At 40.5% G+C, this 25,129-nt stretch overlaps 1 protein-coding gene across 1 annotated transcript; it reads left to right on the forward strand.

The window, feature by feature from the left end:
- The first annotated feature begins 3,463 nt into the window (after positions 1-3,463).
- Positions 3,464-23,463, forward strand: rfx4 (regulatory factor X, 4). The gene is made up of 18 exons (XM_083917356.1): positions 3,464-3,597; positions 5,956-6,042; positions 6,256-6,316; positions 9,286-9,409; positions 10,671-10,732; positions 11,387-11,600; positions 12,070-12,147; positions 12,266-12,429; positions 13,196-13,296; positions 13,394-13,452; positions 13,565-13,709; positions 14,577-14,671; positions 15,198-15,315; positions 16,526-16,645; positions 17,871-18,032; positions 18,184-18,304; positions 18,391-18,529; positions 22,052-23,463. Exons 1-18 carry the CDS (start codon positions 3,555-3,557, stop codon positions 22,322-22,324), a joined length of 2,166 nt encoding a protein of 721 aa, XP_083773482.1. The 5' UTR covers positions 3,464-3,554; the 3' UTR covers positions 22,325-23,463.
- Positions 23,464-25,129: the final 1,666 nt, after the last annotated feature.

Raw genomic sequence — 25,129 nt, forward strand, 5'->3', positions numbered from 1 at the left:
GGGTGTTCAAAAGTTTCTCATTTCTGTTGATACTCATGTTTTTGTATGTGTTCATAATAAACACAAAACAAATATTTATCAATCAGCAGCTGTGTGTGGTAATATATGGTTCTTTTCCTGTTTAACAATATTAAAATAGCTACTTCATGAAACAAGCATGAGGTAAAATTAGCAGTGCGCCCTTTTCCTGTTGTTTCTTAAAAGACAAAAACATCGCTTCTGCATGTTTACGTGCTACAAATCAGGGCTTCAATATATTTTTCTTTTTCTCTGCAAGTATTGTAGATGTTTTTTAACCCTTCAGGCACCCACTGGTTTTCAAATCAGAGACCTGAAACTTTCTCCTTTAGATAATCCAACACAGTGTTTGCACCTCGTCCCTCCCTCCACCCCTCCATCCCTTAGTTTTATTTTGTCTGCTTCTCTTCTGCACTTTATCTAATAAAGGCAAAATGCACAAAATAAACACACTGTTGGGTGTTGATACGGCTGAAAGTCTGGTTTCACAAAGATAAACTTTGACTTTGTCTGAGATTTAAGTGCTGGTCCGACTTAGACGTCTAAATTCATCCACATAACACGGGTTTAGTCCACAGTCCGCCTGTGACCACTGTGTCTAATGTTTTAGGCTTAAAAAGTCTAAAATGTCTCCACTAATCTAGCAACAAAATTACTGGAAGACTGGTGAAACATTAAAGATCAGTCTAAAATAGCTCCGTGAAACCGTCCCATGGTGCGTTCATGTGCTGATTAATGCTCCAAAATCTAAGATGTGACATTTGTCTGCTGTACAGCATTTAATTCACGAGTCATTTAGTTTAAAAGTCAACCCAAGAAAGCAAACAAAAAGAAAAACAAGGATGTCATGTAAATAATAATCTGACAGCTTCTCTGTAGGTAGGCATGTTATACTAGAAGCGTAAATGTTGTGTGAGATCAGTGCGACAGGTGCAACAATATCAGCAACAACAGAGTAAAAATACAATAATTTAAAATCCCAGAAGATGCAAAGATTCACTGAAACGCACAATGATGGTGTGTTTCCACGATCCAAATATCAAACTAGGGTTAGACAATATGGTTGAATGTTTATCACAGTGTTGAAATAATAAAAAATAATCATATTTTCTGAGCAAACTAATGACTTAAATATCCCACTGTACTGCGTCACATGAGACCATATTTGTAAAACACACTTTTTTGAAAAAGTTAGCTAATTTTTGTTTGTAGGCTGCAACTAACGATTATTCTCATTACAGTTAAACTGTAGATTATTCTCTGAGTTAATCGATTGGTCGTCTGGTTTCTAAAAATTGTGTGAAAGATAATTTCCTCAAGTGTCTTATTTTATCCATTTTGCCGTCCTGAACCTAAAGATATTCAGTTTACAAACGACGATGAACGAACACCACGGAAACTGCAAATCTTCCTATTTCAGAAGCTCAAACGAGAGAATGGTGGCGTTTTTTTTTTTACGAAAAGACTCAAAACCATTGTCAAATTTGTCGATTAAGTTGCCAATTAATTCTGTCTCATCTACTAATCATTGCAGCTCTGCTTTATTTCACAGCTTGACACAACGTCATCATGACATGAGTCTCCTGAAAACGGACGTCCATTAGAAGCTTATTGGTTGCTCATAAACCCATCAGAAGAGGTTTTGTTTGGGGTGTTTTTGTATTTATTTACAGCCTGAGATGATTTAAGTTTTGCAGTAAAGGCTGGAGGGCCGCGCTCTTATATATTTCATGTGACGAGCAGACAGCTGGGTGTTCAGTGAGGACGTATAGAAACATGCGGAGCGACAGCCTCATTCATGTCGGCAGGAAGAGAAAGTTGCTTTGAGTCATACGGTTTCCTCTTTCAAACCAAAGCCTTAATACCACCAACATGTCGTATGTAGCGTTACCATACCCCCCACACTCGCACATACACACAACTCAATTGGGGCCTTTTCACTGAACAAAAGCAGTACACATCCGTTTGTGCGGGCAGAGTGTGTGAGAATAGGAAGGATGGAAGAGGCTCTTTCGGTGGCTGCACCTGTCCTTTTTTGCGAGGCTCTAATAAGCAGATAACAGGATGGAAAAAAAGGACGTGCACTGAGGGAGAGACTGACTCCACCTTCTCCTCATTTGACTTAAATTAATTAGATCCTCCTTTGAGGTCACGGCTTTGCACCATTTAGGCCTTAGCGTATTGTGTCATTAACTGTTAAAGTATATTTCTTGTTTAATCTTTTCTTAAGCACTAAGAATCTTTACAGACAAGTTCAAATGTTGTAATGATGCTGTTTTTTGTTTTATTTCCAAAGTCCTTTTGACCTGTCACTCATTCCAGCAACTTCTTTCTTCCCAAACAAGTCTGAATGGACGCACAGACCTGTCTTAACAAAGTATGACCCTGTGCACAGTGTCCCGTGTGATGCCGCCGTCCTGTCCCACACGTGCTCCTAGGTGGCTGCACGGTGTGTGTCGGTGAGTAGCAGCAGCAGTGGTGCCCACGCCTGCGCACTGGTGGAGAAAGTCCTCCTTTGCTATCCATGGTGTGGTGAGTAATTCAGCCATAATCCGCCTTTCTCCTCTCCCCTCTTCTTTCCCCTCTCCTCTCCCCCTCTCCTGTGGTTCCATTCATATTCTAATCACAGCTTTCGCTTCTCCAGCTCTCAGGCACTCCATCAGAGCCCTCCCAGCCTCGGGCTTTGCACTTTTACTTCCCCCCCTTTGTGACCGTTCCCTCTTCTCAGAGGCACACCAAAAATAAGGTTGCCACAGCGAAAGAGTGGGTAAAAAACTCCACATACAATCCACGCTGGTGCGACATTTGGCGTGTTTAAATGTGTGTTTTGAGCGCACGGTTTGTCGAATCTGTGCAAAAAGTTTTCATAAAGGTGGTTTAATGGTGGGATGAGGTGAGAAATAGGCCAAATGTGGCAACAAGTGTCCGTGGGGTGTGAAATGGGAGTTGAAATGAGAAGGAAAGGCAGGAGCGGCGGTTGTGTAGGCATGTATGTTTATATGGAGCTCTGTGGTGTATAAAAACGTATTAAATGCCATAATGGAAGACGGGGAGGCCACAGTGTTAGGACTGCGTAGATCTAAGCCTCTTTTTTTTTTTTTTTTTTCGTTGGGAGGGAGCTTTTCTTATTCAAAACAGCCCCACAAAAGACTTCCAGTGAGCCTTGCCACATCCCCATCTGACTTGGGGCCATTCATCAGCCTTCCAAGCCTATCAATGACATGTCCCCATCAGGGCTCCTATAAAATCAGCCCCTTTCCCATGAAACATCAGCAAACATTTTGACGGGTCTGGCTTTCCCCCCGCTGGATTTCTGGAGTCTCTACCCCCCCCCTCTTTCCTCCCTTATTCCCACCTCCCCCCTTCTCCTCCGCCAACACCACCCCTCTCTGGGCGAACCTCAGATCCTCAACATCTCCTGTGACGGGCAGTGGTCACGGAAAACACAGAGCGAGACAAGGGGAGAGCCGCTGAGGAGGGGGAAACGTGCACTAAGCCATTTTCTTGGAGGAGCCAGTGTCGTTGATGGGAAGAGGATGCATTGCGGGCTGCTGGAGGAGCCTGATATGGATTCCACAGGTCAGTCCTGTTAATCTTCTGCTCGCTTTGCTTTTGACGGGATGTGTTGAGAAAGAAAAAAACAGCTTCTGTTCAGAAACATTGCGTGAGCTTCTGCTGCTGCTCTTCTGGAAGTCTAAAACTTTTCTCCGATGAAGTGTCTGGATGCTCGGCTATTGGGTTTTTTGACCGTTTTGTCACATATTTCTGAAGTTCTTTGTGAATGAGTGTTTTTGGTCACGCACATTTAGGAGAAGTGCTATTGTGTTATAAGTGTTACACCTGTCGGCTAATAGGAATACACAGAAAGCCGGGAAATAGCCCTTAAATCGCTCAGTCAAGTGACTTAAAGCAATGTTCAATTTAGAAAGCTCACATCCTGGTAGACTTTAAAGTATTGTGCATTTGCTCATTGCTGCTTATTTTTCAGGGTATTAATAGATTTTAAAACTAAAACGTTTATTAAACTTCAAATGTATAATTTACTGAGAATTGTATTTTGTATTTTATCCGTTAAGCGTCTATTTAGAAACATTAATGATGAATGTCCAATCCGAGTAAAAGATTGCAATAAACAAGTTATGCAACAGATTATTATCCGTGGCTCAATTTGTTTAAATTAGTAAAATTAAGAAATAGAATTAAATCTTAAAGCACTTTTTAATTGTTTACGCGAAAGAAAATCCCATTTGTAGTGTGCTACATGTGTGCGGTGCAGAGAGAAGTTTAGCCCTGAATGTGTGTTAATAAATGAGTGAACATCCGTTTCACTTGTTGATCGATTTTAATCCAATTATTTAGATCCCCAACTTATCTGTCCCCGTGGCAAATGAAGCCTGAGATCTGAGCCTCTGTGGAGCATTAGCTTCACTTCAGTGGATTCACTTTCTCATTTCCAGGGTTTTTCTTCTTCTTCTTCTTCTTTCTTTTAAGGTAGACAGAAGCAAATACTGTCAGTAAATGACGAGGCGTGTCAGAAGGCCGTCAGTGACGCTGGAAGTTTAGTCTGATCGTTTTAATCAGAGTTGAAATGCAAATGCACGGGCAGTTTTTTTAAATGGTGTAACAGGCATTATAATTGGCCTGTGGAGCACTTTTAATTAGTAATGTTAAAGGTGATCGTAATCATAAACGCAGCAGTTAAAGTCATTAAAGAGAAAAACCTCTAATGCTAATATAATAGAAAGAAAACACTTGGAGGGTGCGTTTTCAGTTTCTGTGCAGCGATGACGAGACTCTGCCGTCTGATCTTTTCTATCAGCACGTGCCAAACATCGACGGTGTAGATTTTAAACTTTGAAAACTTTTTTAAATTTCTGTGACCTCCTGATGAATCCCCCGACCCTGTGCTGCAGCAACAGGTCGTCCTGCCAACAGCCTGTGCAAGCAACAGCTGCTGCAGTGTTTGTTGTCAGTTAACATGCAGGATTAAAAAAAGAGATTTAAAGAAACATTATGTGGAGGGTTTTTATTTGGTTAAAAGTAACTGGTTAGGTAGTTTTACCTTCGTACTGTATGCGCTGTGTAAACCTCTGAGGTAGTTTTGACTGCTCATTCCCCTTTTAGGTAACATAAAGTGTTTATTCACCAGATTTAATGAAAAAATATACTTTTTATTTCATTGCTCTGTTTAGGACAGCTAAGGATTAGGGGCTGGTAAATGCTTTTTTTCAGAATTATAAAATAAAAATGTTGCAGTCAAAAAAATAACAGTGCAAAGTCCTTAATTGCATTTATTAAATACAAATACCTTTCTTGAAATACAAGACTTTCAAATGCAATTCCACTCTCTACGTATCAGGCTGTTTCCTACATGAAAGCCTTGTTTTTTGCTGCTGCTCGGTCACAGAAAGCACACCAGTGGAGCTATTTCTAAGTAGAAATTAAAACAGGACAATGGCCTCTATTCCACCAGACTGCTTCAGTAATGTGCACAGGCTCTTTTAAGCGAGTGTGTACGCTCGTAGTCTCCTGGGAACAATGCTGGATTCCTGCCGTCCTGGTGAAAACATCTCAAATAGAGCCATGGCTGCACTGCCGCCCATACAATCGATTGTTGTCAGCTCGCCCTGTCACATTAGTGACATTTAAAGTGTCCTGTATAGGCGGTGATTTGCACTGTTTATGTAAATACAGCTTTGGCTCTTTTCTACTGCGGGACAAAATGAGATCACTGCGGAAAGTGAGTTTTTAAATCAACAGTTTCTGCTTCAGTGAAAATGCAAACAAAGAGACTGATGTTTTAGCCAAATGACAGTTAAAGGTTTCACTGTTTTTAAAACAAAGATTCATAATGTCATGATCACTTCTGTCTAAAATGTTTTTCTGAGTTGCACTACGAGGCGTCATATCTTTGGTCCATCGTGTCTTTTTCTGTAGAGAGTTGGATTGAAAGATGCCTTAACGAGAGTGAGAGCAAGCGATACTCCAGTCACACGTCTCTGGGGAACATGTCCAACGATGAACGTAAGCAGGACGAGCTCTGTCACATGAAAACTACTTACCCATACTGAGGAAATCCTCTTATATAACCATTATAGTTCATGTCATTTCATCACGTGGTAGTTAACGTTGTTTTGCACATTATTGACTATAGACATTTTTACTGGTGCCATGTTTGTGACGTCTCATTTTACACAAATCACTTAATTTTGCCCTTAAATACAAAATGTGTTACAGATGAAGAAAAAGAAAACAACAGAGCCTCTAAACCACATTCGACACCGGCTACTCTGGAATGGTAAGTTATTAAAAAATGTGTGTATTCTTTCTTTTAGTCATATGTAAAAAATAAGTGTGAGAAATGTTGAAAAAACAAACAAAGAATGATGTTAAACGGCAGTAATCAAATGAAAATATTGTGAATTCATGGATAAAAAGATGCTGACAGTCTACTCCAAAAAGGGTTTTAATGATTTATTATTTAACCTTAAGCTTCCACTCGCCATGTGGAACATGTCTTTATCATTTTAGTCACGTTTGATATAAAAATTGCATGGTTAATTTAAATATTTTTGCATGTCACACACACAGAAGAAACACGCTCCTTTACACACTGGTTTCAGGCCTTTTCATGTCTGCAAAGATGAGATTTACATTATATGCCACTGAGCCACAAACACAGGTGTTAGTGACGTCTTTCTTTTTAATGTTTGTTTCATTCTCTTTGTTTGTACGTGTTAAACACACTTTGCATTTTAAGTAAAAACAGAAATGATAATTTAGAAAAATCTCAGTTGTGTTTTTTTATTTGCTGTTGAACAATAGAGACGTCTAACACACACACAGACTTCGACAGATCTTTCATATCCTCTGCCTTTATGAAATACGGACCCCACACATGCCTTTAGTTTTATATGTGCCTGCCTGTTACTTAATAGCATTCAGAAAAGCTCATCGGCGTAAATGAATATTTATACTGATTTAAGCTGCACTGTGGGAGGGCTGAACACAGTGTGAGGAACATGAGTTGGGTCAATGTACCATTTTAACGTCTTATAGACATAAATTATACTGTTATTGGCCTCTGCAATATGAATATGGTTTAAATTAAATTTAAATTTACATCAAATTACGATTAAATGATGCTGTAAAAGTTAACAATACCTCTATGTTTGTGACCATAATGATAAGAAAGAAAGAATACATTTGGTCACAGGACTGTTTGAAAAAAGTAACTAAAATGCGGTTTATAGAATTTTTAAACCAGAACAATGCAGAATAACCATTAGTGAATTAACCAGTGCTTTATATGCAGTTTGCAATTTCTAAATAAAGACTGAAGAAATTAACAATGACAGTTCACAGTTTTTTGATGTAAGTCAGATCACAGAGAATACATTTTAGAGCAGCCAGATGGATAGATAGATTATAAGTGAAGCAGTGGGTACAACATATAGCTAAAAAATGAAGAAACAACTTGTTTTATAAATAAAATTGTAAGTAATGATGCAGGTGAGGTGATGGCAGGCTTCAGTATGTAGTTTAACTCTGTAAAGGTCCAGATTTCAGAATTTACCTCTTTGTAATCAATCGTTTAGTCATTTAAACATCAGTTTTCAGAAAAGTGACACGATCCAAACAGCACCTGTTGAATTCCTCTGTTGAATCTTAAAGGACGTTACAGGGTGGACACTGCGTGACATTAGGTGTCAGATATGGCCGTATGGCACTACAAACAGTACACAGTATTTTGCATTATCTGCTTGTTCTAGTACAATGATTTGTGTTAAAAGCTATCTTTATTGATCGGATAAAAAAAGCTTTTAATGCCATAAATGATCAAAAAACTCTAACAGGTGAAATTATATCTCAAAATTACTACGAAAATGCCACATAAATCACTGCTAATGATGCTGGTGCAGCTCAAGACCCAGCTTTGGGTCCGTCCCTATCTACGACCTTTTGTTGTTACGTATACGTTGTATACTGACAATGTGATTAAATAAATGTGCGATGATCTGTATCTCCAAGAAACTTTAAAGTGTCCACAGAAGAATTGTTGCCAAAAAAACAAATCTTAAACAAACTTAAAGCATCAAAGCACTGACGTACTAATGGATAGTCAAATCAGTCATTAAATCCAAAACATGAAAAATAAAGCATGATAAAATAATTAAAAACTTCAAAAACAGACACATCAGTGGTACCAAGCTTTATCGGGACATACTGTACGCTGTTTATCATCCACTTGGCAGTGAAAATCAATATTAATTCTATGCGTGACTTCCCCCAGGGATAGCATGCACATGGTAAATAAAAGGGGACCCAGAATAGACCCCTGGGGGACCCCACAAAAGAGAGAAGCATGAGAGGAGGAGGCATTTCTAAGCATAACAGAGAGGGACCTGTTGGACAGATAAGAGATGAACACACATCACTGATGCAAACATAATCCGTTCAGACAGCTGATTACGACAAATGTGTTAGCAACAGTTGCCCAGCAGACACGGCGAAATGCAATTTAGAGACACTGACAACCACAGAAAGATGTGTTTTCTTCACAACCAGCAACCCGTTCACATTACAGGAAGTAATCTGATTCAACGTTTATATCATATATGTTGCCTTGTGGATATTTGAACAGTTCACCAGTGTGAGTATTTCAATGTAACTCAATCATACAGCGACGTGGCTTTTAATCTGCATCAGAAACCATTAACTGGGACTTTAAAGTTGTAAATAACACATAAATGGGACTAAACACATATGATCACTGTGAAGGTATAATGAAATACAACCAGACAAAAGTGTATGTGTTGCATTTTTTTAAAAACATTTTGCGCTGCCGAGAATTCATCAGAGTCCAAAATGGCTGTAAATGAGACGAGATCGCTTATCAGGAAAATTATCTTCTGGACTTTTGGTCTATTACACAGTTACGTATCCCCCCAGGAGCCGTTCTTGTTGTTGTTTTACTGGATCAGTGGTATCTCTATTGTCATTCTTCCTGTCTGGTACATATGATATGTGTAAAGTTGTGTGATACTGCTGCTGATTGATTGAAACATTAACATCAAGTAATTCAAAACAATCAAATTGTCTTATTTCGAGGCGTTTATTAATTTTGCTGACATGAATGTCATCTGTCTTCCTGAACCTTTACACAATAAACTAATGCCAATTTTCACCATTTTACCCGAAATGCCCCAATCATAACTTCCATGTCAGACTTTGTTGTGCACTGATTATTCCCGTCCTCATCCACAGGCTAGAAGAGAACTACGAGATAGCCGAAGGTGTGTGTATCCCCCGAAGTGCCCTCTACATGCATTATCTAGACTTCAGTGAAAAGCACGACACACAGCCAGTGAACGCGGCCAGCTTCGGAAAGGTAAGATTCAAACATCAGTGGAGACGAATGTTAAACAGTCTGGAAACTCACCACTCCTGCCCGCATCCACTTTAAGTCTAAATCATTTTAAATGTCTTGAAAACACATGTATTTAAATAACATCTGTAGTGTTTGTAGGGCTTTAACATACGTTTATGCATGCACGGTAGTATTCAGAGCAAAAGGACTCAACGGAAGAAGAGCATTTGGACGTCGTATGAAAGCAAATAATCTAATGCACTAAATCGGCCGTGAGCATTAGTTTGACCATTTCATGCCTGGGTTGGTTTTGTGCTGCAGCTCTGGCGGCTGTCGAAGCAATATCAACTGCAGCTCAGTGTGAAGCGAGCAAAGCTCTGCGGTTGTTCACTGAACACATAATCTAGAGCCAAAGGAGATGTGCTTTCGTCTGTTCCCACAACCCCAAGAAGTTCCTCGGCCTTCCTACCCCCAGCCATCGCCTGTACCCTGGACTCCGGCCCCAACCCCCAACCCGGTCCCACCTCCCCCTCCACCCCTCCGCAGCTCCTGTCGGAAGATATTGAAAAAGAAAAGGGGCCTGGATTAATGTGTAATTAAAGGAAATTTGGAAGGGTGAGATGTTGCGGAATGTTAGATCAGTGGCTGGAGCAGTGTGGGGTGTCCTTTAGGAAGGCTTCATTGATTCAGGACAAAAAAACGAGAGAGGGCCCGGACTGCCTCCCTGTCTGCTCATTTATCAAGCGGGGCCTGACAGAAACTTCACAGCTTGGCCTCTTTTTTCATCCCACACAATGGAGAGCTACACTGTTTGCTAAAGTTTCTGCACCGGGAGCTGGAACCGAGGAGCCAATCTCTTTTGGACAAAAAGAGAGGAAAGGAAGAAGGAGGGAGCGGGGAAGAGAAAGAGTGAGAAGGAGAGAGGGCGGGTTGGGTGGATAGATGAGGGGAGACTGTTGATATAGGACAACAAAAAAAAGTAATACCCCTGGATGTCATAAATGGATGGCTCTCAAAGCTTTTTCTTTTCTCCCTGTGGATACAGCTATGACACTTTCATGTTGTCCTGACAAACTTTATTAAGCTTTTCCCACTTTCCTTTCTGAAAAATACACACGAGCCGATCATTTATAAAGATTGTATTTGGTTCCTTGTGACACCACCTCCTTTTCTTTTTCTCTTTACTTTCATGTGAAAGGCTGAGATGAATTGAAAGCTCAACCTCTCTCTCTCTTTAGTTACGCCACACTGACTTGAACTTTTTCTCTCCTGCGCTGAACAGATCATAAGGCAACAGTTTCCAGCGTTAACTACCAGAAGACTGGGGACAAGAGGGCAGTCTAAGTGAGTTGGTTTGGTTTTATTCTGTCATAAACTATATTCACACATATTCACAAACCTTCTCCGCCCAAAAAACCCCAAACAAAAGACAAATTCTATCAAACATGGAGCATGAGCGTACAGAACTATAACTACAAACTACAAAGTGCATATATATATATATATATATATATATATATATATATATATATATATAATAACACAAACAAGCTGTAAAGCCTAAAATTGAAGCATGACATGACATGATAACAGCATTAAGAATTCAAATCACTTAATTCCATTGCAGTCCTGAGTTAATGAGACATTTTTTCATCAAAAGAATCGATTTCTTTACACTTATTTTATAGGAAATCTACACCTCCCTGATACAAAGCGTTCATCACTTACATAGTGTTAAGATATGAAATTGTAGACTACAAACATGTTTCAATAAGATCTTTTTGTTCTGCTGCTTTATGTAAACATACACAGATTTAACTCTTTTTTTAAAAATGGATTTATAAAAATGTATTTGTTAGAAAGACGTATATGCTTCTTTATAAAAATGTGTTTGAATTCTTCTTTTAATCCAAGTTTTTTACTTCCAGTTTTCAATGTTACAGTAAGTCTTTGTACTTAAAAATTGCCATTCACCCGTTCGCCCTCTGTTCTCTCCAGATACCACTACTACGGCATAGCGGTGAAGGAGACCTCTCAGTATTATGATGTGATGTACTCCAAAAAGGGAGCGGCGTGGGTGAACGAGACGGGGAAGAAAGAGGTCACGAAGCAGACAGTGGCGTATTCACCGCGCTCCAAACTGGGGACACTCCTGCCAGAGTTTCCAAATGTCAAAGACCTAAATTTGCCTGCCAGCCTGCCAGAAGAGAGGGTAAACAGGAGTTTTAAAAGTCCATCCTTACAGCAATCCCCGCCTCCCACCTCTCCCTGCCATCTCACCAACTCTGCGCCCCCTCTGGCTCCAGCCTTTTATCTGCCCCGGGACCTTCACTGGGTTTGCATTTAGAGAAGGACCTTGAGGATTTATATGCTGGCTCCTCACTAACTCTTAATCTTTTGGGGGAGATAATAAGATCTAGCAATGGACAAAAGACAGGCACTAGCTGTCCGGCTTTTAAAGAGGGGCCATGATTTTAAATGGTTTGTGTTTTGCTGATCTCTAAAGCTCGTTTTATATTACTCCGCTCCGGCCTAGGCCTGTAACATGTATTTATTGGCTCACATGCTTTTGTACAAGATTTATTCTCTTGTTTTTCCACCACTTTTATTTTATTTTCACCAAAAGAAAAAGAAAAAAAACTGGTATGTATGCACATTAATACTCTGTTTTTATCCCGCAGGTGTCAACCTTCATCATGATGTACAGGACGCACTGTCAGAGGATACTGGACACTGTTATTCGAGCCAACTTTGACGAGGCAAGTTTCTTGCATGTAACTAATTCCTGTATCTTTTATAAATGTTACAAGTGTTTTTTTCCTGTAGTATTGAATATCATGGTGTGTGTGTGTGTGTGTGTGTGTGTGGTACGTTCAGGTCCAAAGCTTCTTGCTGCACTTCTGGCAGGGCATGCCGCCCCACATGCTCCCTGTCCTTGGCTCCCCCACCGTGGTGAACATAGTCGGTGTTTGTGACTCCATCCTCTACAAGGCCATCTCCGGGGTGCTGATGCCAACCGTCCTGCAAGCACTGCCTGACAGGTGAGCGCCTGTTGTCACCTTCACTCTTAAAAACATGTTCCTGTGTCCTTATTTTTACCTGTTGTGTGAATTCAAGCTGCTGTTTTAACAGTAAAGTCATTGGCTGTTTACATAACATTAGGATACCATGCAAGTGTAAATGGTATTATATTAATAATACCATTTACTTTAAAGGCTCATGGACCTTTCTTAAATACAATACTATACTTCTTGCTATATTATACTGTTAAGCAGCATCATTTCAGTGTGTTATTATGCAAAAAATGTTCTTGCAGTTACATAACACGTCTTGCCTAATGATCTGCTTAAACATCGGTGAGGTTCACTTAAAAAAACAAAGTTTAAGGGGTTGCTTTGATTTGGATTTTTAAGCACAATGAAAGATTATTAAGACATTTTTATCTGAAATGAGTCAATTCCTCAGTAAGTCACAAAGCAGCAAATGCTCCGTTTGGGAAGCTGGTAAAAACATCATTTATGGTGTTTCCAGTTTCCCAAATGGAGCATTTGCTGTTTTTCTCTGTCACATATGAAAATAAACTGAAAGTCCATTTTTGACTCAAGGTCCACTTTCTGGCTTTTTCTGTGGCTTTTTCACCACATCTCATTCTTCCTCAGCAGATTGAGGTTTTGCTCAGTTGCACATCCATGTTTTAGTCGGACAAAAGAAGTCATTTGAGAACCTTTTAACTATGTCGTGATATTTTATAGCTTAAGAAATCGGCTAAGGGTAAATCATGAATTGTGTTTTCTCTCATCTGCACAGTCTGACTCAGGTTATTCGAAAATTTGCCAAACAGCTTGATGAGTGGCTAAAAATAGCACTTCACGACCTCCCCGAAAACCTGAGAAATATCAAATTTGAATGTAAGTATAAAATCCACATCTCATCATAACAGAAGTTTAACTGCTCAAACATTCACATGACTAACAATATATCTTCTTCTTCTTCTTGTGTTCCCAGTATCCCGGAGATTTTCTCAGATCCTAAAGCGACAAACATCATTAAACCATCTATGTCAGGTGCCTATCGTGATCTGAATGTTTTTTAATAAAAATCCATATGAGCAAACACAGCTGATAAGAGATGTGGGCATGCTCAGGTAAGTAATATTGACGATTTATCTGTCCCCAGGCGTCGCGGACTGTGATAAACAGTGCCGACATTACCTTTCAAATGCTGGAGGACTGGAGGAATGTGGACTTGAACAGCATCACCAAGCAGACACTTTACACCATGGAGGACTCACAAGAGGAGCACAGGCAGCTTATTATCCACTGTAAGTCCACGCCTTAACACCCAGCTAGACAGACAGAGAATTACACTTCACTGCCACGCAAACGACAAACACAGAGACAATCATTCCCACGACCAACGGAGTCAAAGCATTAATGATGGAGATCAAAAGGTTAAACAAGTTCACTCTCCTCTCAAACACCCTGCGGAGCACCTCCAATTCACCCCCGGCCATACTGCTCTGAATCAGTCCTGACGGGATCAGAGGTCACAGATACGCCGAAGAGTTGTTGCAGGAAGACGCCATTTGCATCCAACATCTTTTTTTTTTTTACTTTTTCTTTTCTTTTTAAATTTTCTTACAACAATTACAGTGTCAGGTTTTATACCCCCCACAAAGCAATCATTCTCATATGAGTGACCTTAGTGGTGAGGGTGTTGTCGTCTTGCTGTGTTCTATAATGTCAATTTTTCCCCATTTTTCCTTAAATTCTGTCTCTTGTAACCAAAGTTTATGTGTAATTATTACCATTACGCATATTTGTCTCGCAGTGCTTGCCCACTGCTCCACAGTCGGAGGTTCTGCTTTATACCTTAACCTTGGTATCACGTTTTTACTCGCAGATAGCAGAACTTTGACAAGATACTCCTCCTCTTTTTGTATTACATCTTATGTCAAATGTCGCAAATAAATGATCTTACAAGATTTAGGTATCTCATATCCTATTATTTTTCTTAAACTCTATATTTCATCCCAATATCCTATTATCTTTTGACCAGAAAATATGCATATGGCTACATCCATGGGTCCACATTGTCTCCAGCATGGTTGCTGGTTACATACAGTTTCCATACAGTTTTCAAGTGATGTAAAATACTGTGTAACCTGACGTCCTGCCTCCTGTCACAGTGTATCAGGAGTTTGACCGTCTGTTGGAAGAGCAGTCTCCAATCGAGGCGTACATCGAGTGGCTCGACACGATGGTGGACCGCTGTGTTGTCAAGGTCAGACAGCAAATACTTTTTTTACTCATTTTGGGAAGAATGACTTAGCATTTTTGCATAAACTTTCTGTCTTTTCTTCATTCTTCATTAAAAAAGTTGATATCCTTTTCACATTTGATGCTGAGAAGTGATTTTAACTAAATGTTTGGAGTGTTTGCGCAGCAGAAGTCTGATTATTTTGCTCTTTAAAAGACACCTGCGGCTCAAAGTCACTCGTCTCTGCGTGTCTTTCTTACACAGAGGCACTTACATTGCAATCCTCCCAGTTAATGATGTCTTCAAGCTTCCCATTTGCGTCCATTATGTGCCAGATATGGGCTTGTAAAATTTGGTCGCCCTGGCAACTTCTTGGACTGCCCAGACAATAGTTCAATAGGAAGGCGTGTCCCTGGGGGCAAATTAAATAGTTGACTTGTTGACATGTTTTTCGTTCCTGAGGGTTAAGCCCCAATGCGGACCCAGGGGTTAATTCTACCCCGGCATCCCAACCCTTCCCCCTCCTTTCTCATGGAAATGTTCTCTCTAGGTGGCAGGGAAGAGGCCCGGGTGCCTGAAGAAGGTGGCCCAACAGTTCCTGCTGATGTGGTCGTGTTTTGGTACCAGAGTCATCCGGGATATGACACTCCACAGTGCGCCAAGCTTCGGTGAGTTGTTAATGCTTTGTCATCATTCCTTAATGCAACAGACAGCCGAAAATACACAACTTGGATAGTGGTTATTAGAGTTTATTATGTCAGCAACAAATAATTATCCATCCAGAAGTCTGCTTGTTACCATAGCTTCCATAACTGAAGGTTATCTACCTTAACGTAACTGTGCACACAGAGATTTTTTTACTTTTAGTTAAATCCTGCGTCACTCAGCACAGAATTTAGTCGTTTTTCATGAGGTAATAAGTTTGTAATTTAGATTAATGCTAAATATCAAAGGACCATGTTTCCTTACACATAAAGAATAATTGTGCAGAGCATCATGAATTGTATACGCTTTCCAAAAATTAATAAATTCATACCAAAATAAATATCACTAATCCAGGGATACACATGTAGAATGTGAGCTGTGGTTCAGACATGTTCACAAAAAACACCACATTTATAGTTATTACGTTTTTGTTCACATCACTACTGAACTGAAAACCTGTTTACTGTTAGACGTACAGGGTTCAGTGCAATCAAATAAACATTTCTAGATTGCTCTACTGAACAACTACTAAACCAGAAAAATGAATAGCTTGCTGTGCACCACCAAGGTTTACAATAAGCGAAGAGTTGTAAAAATGAAAGAAAAGAAAATGTCTTCTCTTTCCTCCACTTGTGTCCTTTTGGCCCTGGCTGTGAATATCAAAGACACAGCTGGTTGCAGTGTTTTGATAAAGCAGGTCTCTGTGCACAAACAGCTAATTAACAAAAGCCTCCCCTCCCCTCTCCTGATGTGTTTGCCTGTCTTTTCCATTTTATGACCGGTCAGTATTACACCCCGCTCCCCTGAATAGCCACAAGTGTTTATTATGCGCACGGCAGCGGCAGCAGCGACCTCGCACAATGACACAATTGTGACACTCCCTCACATGCCGCGGTCTTATCTTCCGTGTGACCCCCGAGGTCAGCTGACATATTTCTGGCACTGTGTCGATACACGGAAACGAGCGCACTCGCTTCTTTCTAATAACAGCGGCCCTCGTGTCAGTCTGCAGGATGTGATGTCGTCACTCAGATGCTTTTAGAAACGATCGCCATCATTTATGTCCTATCCCTAAACATGGAGAGCCTTCTTCCATGTCACCTTTTTGTCTTTGGTCCAAATGACACTTCTTCTCCTTTATAAAACTCATCCTTTCTTTCTGTACTGTCTCAGGGTCCTTCCACCTGATCCACCTCATGTTTGATGATTATGTGCTTTACCTGCTGGAGTCCCTGCACTGCCAGGAGAGAGCCAACGACCTCATGAAGGCCATGAAGGGAGAGGGCAGCACAGGTGAGATCGCTACCTGGAGGTCTAGTTACCAGCCGAAACAGTGACGCTGGTATTGTTTTCACCTTGTGCGTGTGTGTGGGTGTGTGTCATCATGACGAAGTGTGGTCCTGGAACTACCACAGACTCACAACTGTGCAAGATACAGTCACAAAACGTTACAGGTGTGTAGTTGAGAGCAAAAAGAAGGTCGAGTTTGAAACCTTGTGTGGTCAAAGCAATGGCGCCAAAGGTAGAGGGTTAGAAAGTAGGGAAGTGACCTGGGCCCCACTTTATATCTGTATATATTTGCAGGATACAGTCACAAAAGTGTTACAGGTTGAGATCAAAATGTAAGTAGAGGTCGAAAAGGGGTGTGGTCCGAGCAAGGGCGCCCCCTTTATGCCCCTGGCCCGATTTGGCTTTGCAGCTGGTGTTACCCCATCACAAGATAATTTCAAAGATGCAGTTATTTGTTTTAATGGTTAAAGTGCTTTTTCAACCAAAAATCCCAAACATTTGGTTCCAGTTCAGGAATCCTGAGGACTTTCTTTTCTTTGTTTTATGTGATAATAAACTAAATAGCTTTGGTTCTCGACTGTTGGTCGGACAAAACAAACACATTGAAGACATGGGCTTGGGCTTTAGGACATTCTGATGACTCTTGTTTGGGTTTGTTTTTTGCACTGAAGTTAATCAATTTATTGAGAAATTAGTCAGCAATGAAGATAAAAAAAAAAAAGCTCATTTGTTTCATAATTTTTCTTAAAATAATTACCTTTTTTCTCTTTGGAGTTCCTTCTGTGCTCCGAAGAAAAACAAAACACAGTATAACAGTATATTAACTTTACCGCTTGAAACCTTAAGGTGCTGATCTTTGTGGGTTAATGCTCTGCTGAGGTTGTTTTCCCTTATTAGACCAATATTGTGCTATTACAGCTTAATCATAGTGGTGCTGATACATGTTACTCTCTGCTTGTAACGAAACATTTGGTGCCTCCATCCAAACCTTTATGAATGCACAATAAGATGAGTATAAATGGTAAGTTGTCAGCAAGAAACCTGCTATAAGAAACAAGATGAAAGGAAACGTCTGCTAGAATATTTTTGGGTCAACCTGCACTGTCTCTATATCAGGCTGGGATTATCACTTTATTTTGTAAACATATGCCCCCATAAATGTGTTTAGCTTGTACATATTCAGGTACAACAGCATGTTTCATGGTCTGTCCTCTCTTGACACCTTCAGCAGAGAGAGAGGAGGAGTTCACGCTGACAGAGACCACACCCACCTCCCCGTCTCCAGGATCCTACTCTCCCGCCCGGTCAGTCCACTCCCAGGGCGTTTCCTCGGCCAGCTCCCCCACAGCGGCCGTGTCCCCAGAGTACACCGGCGCCGCCACCACCACAGGTGAGACAGGCCTCGCAGTCACACATAGACATCCTAAATAAGCAGAACTCTCACCGCACATAGTTTCTTGGAGCCAACACATTTTCTTTGTGTCCGTATATGTGTCTACCAGGCGCTGTTCAGTCATATACCTGGTCCCTTACATACACAGTGACAACAGCCGGCGGCTCCGCTACAGAGGCCGGACAGGAGCTGTCCTGTATGAGGAACAACGCTCCAGTCCCACCGCCATCCTCCACCCACCGGTTGCCCGTCTACAGAGAGGAGCATGGGTAATTATGATCGCAGTATTAAAATTAATTTCTCATTTTGTTGGAGAATCTCTTTAATGGGTTTTGTCTTGCTTACTCCTTTAAAGGTATACTGGAAGCTACAACTATGGCAGCTACGCCAACCAGCATCCTCACTCCATCCAGAGCCAGTATCCCAGTCTGGCCCATGAGCCGGCGATCCCAGCCCCTCTCCACTACTCCGCCTACCACCGGTCGTCTGCACAGGTCAGTCCCAGTCACCAAAGAACCGGGGTTCAATACTGGAGCAGTTAAAACGGATTTAAATCAATTAAGGAATTGGCTGAGTGATTTAATTGTTTGAGTCCTTAGTTTAAAGTATACGTAATTAAACACAAGATCAGTAAAATTGACCCAAATATTCAAAATAAAGCTAATCATTATGTGAAATTAGCCATTTCAGAGTGTTATTATATGTGTTATTATCATTGATACATGACATATGAGGTGTGTTGTAACGTTGCAGTTAGTCGAGGTGGACTAACTACTTGACATACTGTTGAGTGGTTTCATCTATAACAGTTTATTATATTTTCATATATTATATAGATCATATATCATCTGCAAATTAACTGTAGTTATCAAGTGAATGTGTTAGAGTAAAATATTTAATATTTACCTCTGAAATGTAATGGAGTAGAAAAAATACTAAAATAAAGTACAAGTAGCTAGAAACTGTACCTGTACTAGAGCACTTAAATAAATGTATGTCAGCACGTTTCACCAGTGAGAACACAAGACCTGCCATGACTCAGTGTAGTCAAATAACAAAAACTAAATGGATATTATGTTTGCAATAATGTGAGTGTCTAAACTGAAACTAAGGAGGAATAGAGATGAAATGGTGTGAACATTTCACATTACCTTCATACTGATCAAAATGATCATGGCTATCAGAATTTAACATAGTTTTATATGGAGAAAACACAAATATAATTATCAGCACTTTTTGTTTGTATAAATACTATAAATACTATAATATATATGAAAGACTTCCACTCATTCAGAAGGCTAAAAACGTCTCCAGAGCGCTGTCATAGCCTTCCACCATGTTTTCATTCACGCGAAACAAACCTGCGTTACCAACTTTGGTAGATGCTGCAGAGTATTGGCTGTGAGTTTTTCAAAGGGCAGTAATCAAACACGGTTTCAATGATATTTCAAATACTAATCGTGTTGAATTGTGCCTCCGTTTATCATCATACCGGTAACCATTTCCCCTCTTATGGGTGAACTGTGTGCATCCACAACATGGAGGAGTGTGCAACTGTGCTATGTTGGTTATTTACACTGTAGGAAGTAGCATATGTGCATAAATGTGCACAGAAAGATGTGTCACTAATGTACATGTACATAAATATGTAGACGTTAGGAGATGTGTGGGAATGCTTGAAGCTTCTTGGTGCACTTTGCACAGCAGCAAAGTACATAGAAGATTTAAATGTGAGAAAAAAAAGGTTGTTAGGAGAGATGTTACAGCTCGTGTAGCGACTGGTGTGAGTTTACTCTTTTGATGGTAATTTCCTGTCGAGGGCCCTCCAGCCTCGGCTGCCTTTATAGTGGGAGGAGATCAGCTGGGCCTCAGCAGTCGCAGTGTTTCTAAAAGTCCCCGAATCACCCTCTCCAAGGAGCGGAAGCAGACAGTGAAAGGTGGCTCAGCCGGGGCCAAGAGGGGCCCTGCTCTGTTACTCCTCTTTCCAGCTCTCAATAGTCTCTTCATCTGTTTGAGCCAGTAGCCACAGAGCAAGGCAAGGGGGCGTTTATTAAAATATTGTTATTCAATGGTCTCTTTTCTGCTTGTGAACAAGAGGCAGCTGAGCCGTCTGTTCTGCTCTCTGACCTGCACTGACTGTCTTTTTCCATGTCGTGATCCCTCATAATGGAATCGACTGTCGTGTTTATATATAGTGAGAAAAGGGAAAACGGTCCTACTTCCTACTTTTTTTTTTTTAAGCCTGTCTGAGCTTAAATCGGGCACAATGCCTGTGCTTTGTCTGTGTGAGAGGTTGGGGACGGAGCTGAGACGAACACAAAACCTTGTCGGATCCCCATCTGTCCAAAATATTTTCGTCAGCAGGCAGATTTAGTCGGAGCTGTTTGGGTACAGTCGTCATAGGCAACAAAAATAACACAGGAAGACCATATTTTCAGCTGTGCTTATGTCTAATTTTCTTAAGTGGCTTAATTTGCTATTTTGATCACTGGGGTACAACTTGTGAAGCAATTTCCCCTGACAGGAAATTACCATCGGCAGGGTCAGTTCACACCCAACGCTACGGGGTTACCACAGCATCAATATTATATCAGCAGGACGAGAGCTACCTGTGAGCACACTGAGGTCATATCTTCTGCAGTAACTTAATCTACAACAATTCAAACGTTGCACATGGTGGTTATTTTATAGGCTTATTCACTGTCCTTTAGAGTGTTTTTAATGTGTTAAAGATTTACTACTTTTAGCCTAATTGTTAAATAAAGGACTCAGTATTTCTTCACTAGTTATCAGAGGCAGTATTTTTACCTTCATCCAAAGAGTAGGTTGATATTTTTGCACTTTTTCCACCAACAGTTAAATAGACTCATTGAAACTTAACTTTCATATCTGTTCATTGGATGTATAAGGCTTTATCCAGCAGCTGATTAGTTTAGCTTAGCATAAAGACTGGAATCAGGAGGAAGCAGCTGTCCGAAGGTAACAAAGTCTGCTACAGTATCTACCATGAAATATCTTGTTTCTTTAATGAGTACCAATGTTTTACAGAGGGTTATGTTCCCTGCAGAGCCAGGCTAGCCAGGCTAGCCAGTCTTTTTGCTAAGCTAAGCTAACCGGCTGCTGGCTGTAGCAGATTTGAGAGTGGTGTCGATCATTTCATTGAACTCTCAACAAGAATGCCAATATGCATGTTTTCCTGCCTATTCCTTTAAGGGAATGAACATTTAAAGAATAGAATATTTAACTGTAAACACAATAATTAAAGATGAAACACCTTATTTGATTAAGGTTGGGCTGTTTTTTGGGCCGTTTAAAAATTCCATAATAACCTTTAAGCCTATTGTAATTCAAGTGGTCTGAGAGAAAACTAGACTTCTTCACCTCCTCTTGGCTGTTTTCAGACTTTGGACAATCTAGACTGTGATGGGAGACTCAGACGATCACAGTTCATTTCAGAGGGAGGGAGAGAGTTGTAAATGTTACGTATGTGTTTAGACTTCTGCTAACTGTAGCCAAACAGTCACGGCTGCAGCTCAAATTCATATTTATCTAGCGAGCTAGTTCTCATAGAACTTCTGAGGATCCAGGATCACAATAAATCGATGATGAAATGAATGACTAGTACTTCTGCAGGGTATTGTATGAAGTGCAGAGATATTACATGGATATATTGTAGGAGGGGCTTAGGACAGGACAGGGTGGGGGGTTGTATTTTCAAATTCTGGCTGTTTTGTTTTTTTTTTTCCCTTTTTTGTAAAACTGCTTTTAATGATGCGTCAATTCACAGAAAGTGAATCTGAAACTAATGCCTGTTTAATCCTTCACAGTTCCTTTCACAGTTCTGCCTTCAAAATGTGCTGATTTGATGTTTTTCTTTGTCTAATATGATAATAACCCAACATATTTTGACTTAAGACATGACCGAGACAATATTCGGCAGGTTTTTTATGCCTTTCTCAGTATTTGACGTCGCTGCATCGCCATAACTTCTTTCCTCCTCTCCTTCCCTTCCACAGTACCAGCTCAACGGCCAGATGTCTCGAATGGAGCCATGCCTGATGGGCAGCACCCCTCGGCTGCACCCTACACCCGTCGCCCCCCGGTGGCCAGATGTGTCACCAGCTAACACTTGTTACACCAGCCCACCTATGCATTCATCCCGCTATGCCACCTCTGGGGATATGTACTCTCCCCTGGGCCCACGCAGGAACTCAGAGTACGAACACTCGCAGCATTTTCCCGGCTTTGCCTATATCAACGGAGAGGCCACCACGGGCTGGGCAAAATAGCCTGTAAACTGGGCTCTGGACGGCCGTGTACGAGCTCCAACCGGTGAACGCAGGGTCTCTGAACACTTCCAATCAAGTACATCAAAAAAAGAAGGAGCAGAGAGTGGAGAGTACCAATGCAATGTATTAGTAATCATGTATCGACGTACTGACAATTTGAAAAGACTGAACTGATGATTGTGGTGTAACTTGTGCAGAGATTTTATGAAATGTCTTCAACAATTGATGTTTTTGCTCATTTCTGGAGGAGACAAATTCAAATCATATAGATTGAACTTGCAGCAAAATCATTTAAAGAGTGCAATGCTGCTGCCAAGCTGTGCCTTTGTTTTAAGGAATGTACACCACTGTTTCCCTCCACGGTCTCACACATCAGCACACAGATCATCCCACCAGCCCTCAGTCAGTTTGTCCAGTGACTGACGGATCAGTGTGCTGCAAGCTGTCACTGACACCAGTACAATCTCAGTGACGCCGCCGCCTCCTCTTGTTGCTCAGCACTACGCGTCATCTTGTCGCCGTGGGCTCTCCGCAGCAGCTTAGTTTGCTGCAGGATGTGGATGAACTGTTACTGCCTTAACGTTCCTTTGGGACACCAGTTACATAGAGTGGCCCAAAGCCAAAACGTACATCATAAGACAGATATATCCTCCGCCGTCTTGGATAGGTTTTTTATGAATTAAAAGGGATTAAATGCTGTGACTCAAAAACAACTGTGCGAGTGTATTCTGTCGCACGCATTTTTGCTGTTTTTCTGTGACAAAATACTGTATATACAGTATATATAGTATGTATTTTCTGTAACTTTGTAACATGGTGTATACTTTATTTTCTATGTTACAACTGGTATTTTGTTCTCTGTTTTGTATGGTTAGTGAAAGACGCACTAACCTAGGTTGTGTGTTTTATAATGCACTCAATGCTACTGAGGACCTATTACCCTATGGGTATTTATAAAAAGGGAAATTATCAAAGTGTACAGTAACATGAAGTCTAGTCACTTTTCTGTAAATAAAAGCACTGGAAACCATCTGTGGTGACAATTTAAAACCTTGGTCGAATTGTTTTCTTTTTCCAACTCTTTCTTTATTTTTTTCCTTTGTAAAAGTCCACAATATTGTGCACAGAGATGTCCGAGTATTGACAACATTAAATTAAACACAGTATTGTATATTTAATAATGATAATCAATGTCAGCACTGGAGCAAAGTCTCATTGATCACTGCTCTTTCTATACTTCTATGTTTGACTATAAGAGAGCTGTGAACGTTTTCAATAAATCTATTTAAGGAAGATTTCACAAATTTTGCCAAATATGTTGATTTTATAACTACGGACACGTGTAACCTTTTGAGAATGCATCAATCCACTTCCGCCTCCCCCTCAAATCTTCAGTTAATGTTTGATGTTGGAGAAGAAAAAACATTTTCTGAAGTCGTCTGAGCTGATTGTTCCTTCTCTCGCCATGCAGTGACAACACGGTGGGGGGGCCGGGGGAGCCGCACAAGGGCCACACTGCAGAAAGAATTACATTTGTATGGAGAGAATGTCCTGCTGTGCTGGGGTCATTGCACCTCAGTCCCTTAACCTTTGACCTCTAACCCCTGCCGAGGTTTGTATTTATTGGAACATAGATCCTCTGTGTCATGTCTCTCTGAAATCCTGCAGGATTCTCAACCCAGACTTTGAATGCAGAGAAAAAAATGGCGCCCCACTACTGTGGTTTAATCATCTGACCTGAGTGTCAATATCAATATCTGCTGAAGATTTCAGATTGGTAATCCTGTGTGCGTGCACGGGTACATCACTGTCAGGTGTGAGAAACGTGCTGCATGACCAGTAGCTCTCATCTCTTACACGCAAGACACTTTTCATACAGTTGTTACAACAATTACCTCCTTTTTCACTTAAAAATAAGCCGTACGCAGTCTCTATACACAGAAATACACCTTCATTCTTTTCCATAATAAAATAATATCCATGGTCATAAACATTTATTAGGAGGGAAACATCTACACTCACAGTTATCGCCTGTTTATTCTTTGGACAGCTGCTTGAAGATTACACGGACAAAAAAAGTAAACATGCAAACAAGGTTTCAAACCCTGGAGGTTGTTAATGAGCAGCTGCAGACCGTATACATCCTGATCCCATTTGATGATCAGGATTTTCTAGAATTTATTGTTTCTTATTGATGCTTCTTCTATGTTTGCATCCACTTTGCTGCTGTAATAAGGAAATGTCCTCTGGAAATGTCCTCTGCGGGAATGAAAAGTGGCACTGATTCAACAGTAAGTCATTAAGAGGTAGATTTTCTGCAGAGTCACACAAGTGGCTCAACTGTGTTGTTTTGTCTCTGTAAAGACGGATCTACGTGACACAAACTCACAGAAGTTACAATAACACCACTGGCAACACTTCAGTCAAATATAATCTTTATTTCTCTATGTGGCACAAATTTCTTGTGTTCTTGTGTAGAAGTAACAATCAGCTCAGACGACTTCAGAAAAGGTTTTTTCTTTTGCAACATCAAACATTAACTGAAGATTTGAGGGGGAGGCGGACGTGGATTGATGCATTTTCAAAAGGTTACACGTGTCCGTAGTTATAAAATAAACATATTTGGCAAAATTAGTGAAATCTTCCTTAGATAAACAAATTTCTTGTGTGCCACATAAAGAAATAAAGATTATATATACAACATATGTATGTATTTTAACCTTTAGCACACTAAATAGGTGTAATTTATGTGTTTGTCTTTTATATCTGGACACTGAGTCTGTCAAATAAAGACAATAATAATAA

This window comes from Echiichthys vipera, assembly GCF_963691815.1.
Source record: "Echiichthys vipera genome assembly, chromosome: 7".
NCBI lineage: Eukaryota > Metazoa > Chordata > Actinopteri > Perciformes > Trachinidae > Echiichthys > Echiichthys vipera.

Excerpts from the sequence above, each read along its gene's own strand:
- rfx4 (XM_083917356.1), top strand. The coding sequence starts at position 3,555 with ATGCATTGCGGGCTGCTGGAGGAGCCTGATATGGATTCCACAG. Across the intron at positions 13,453-13,564 it reads CATTAAACCATCTATGTCAG|GCGTCGCGGACTGTGATAAA; the intron begins GTGCCTATCGTG and ends ATCTGTCCCCAG. Across the intron at positions 13,710-14,576 it reads CAGGCAGCTTATTATCCACT|TGTATCAGGAGTTTGACCGT; the intron begins GTAAGTCCACGC and ends CTCCTGTCACAG.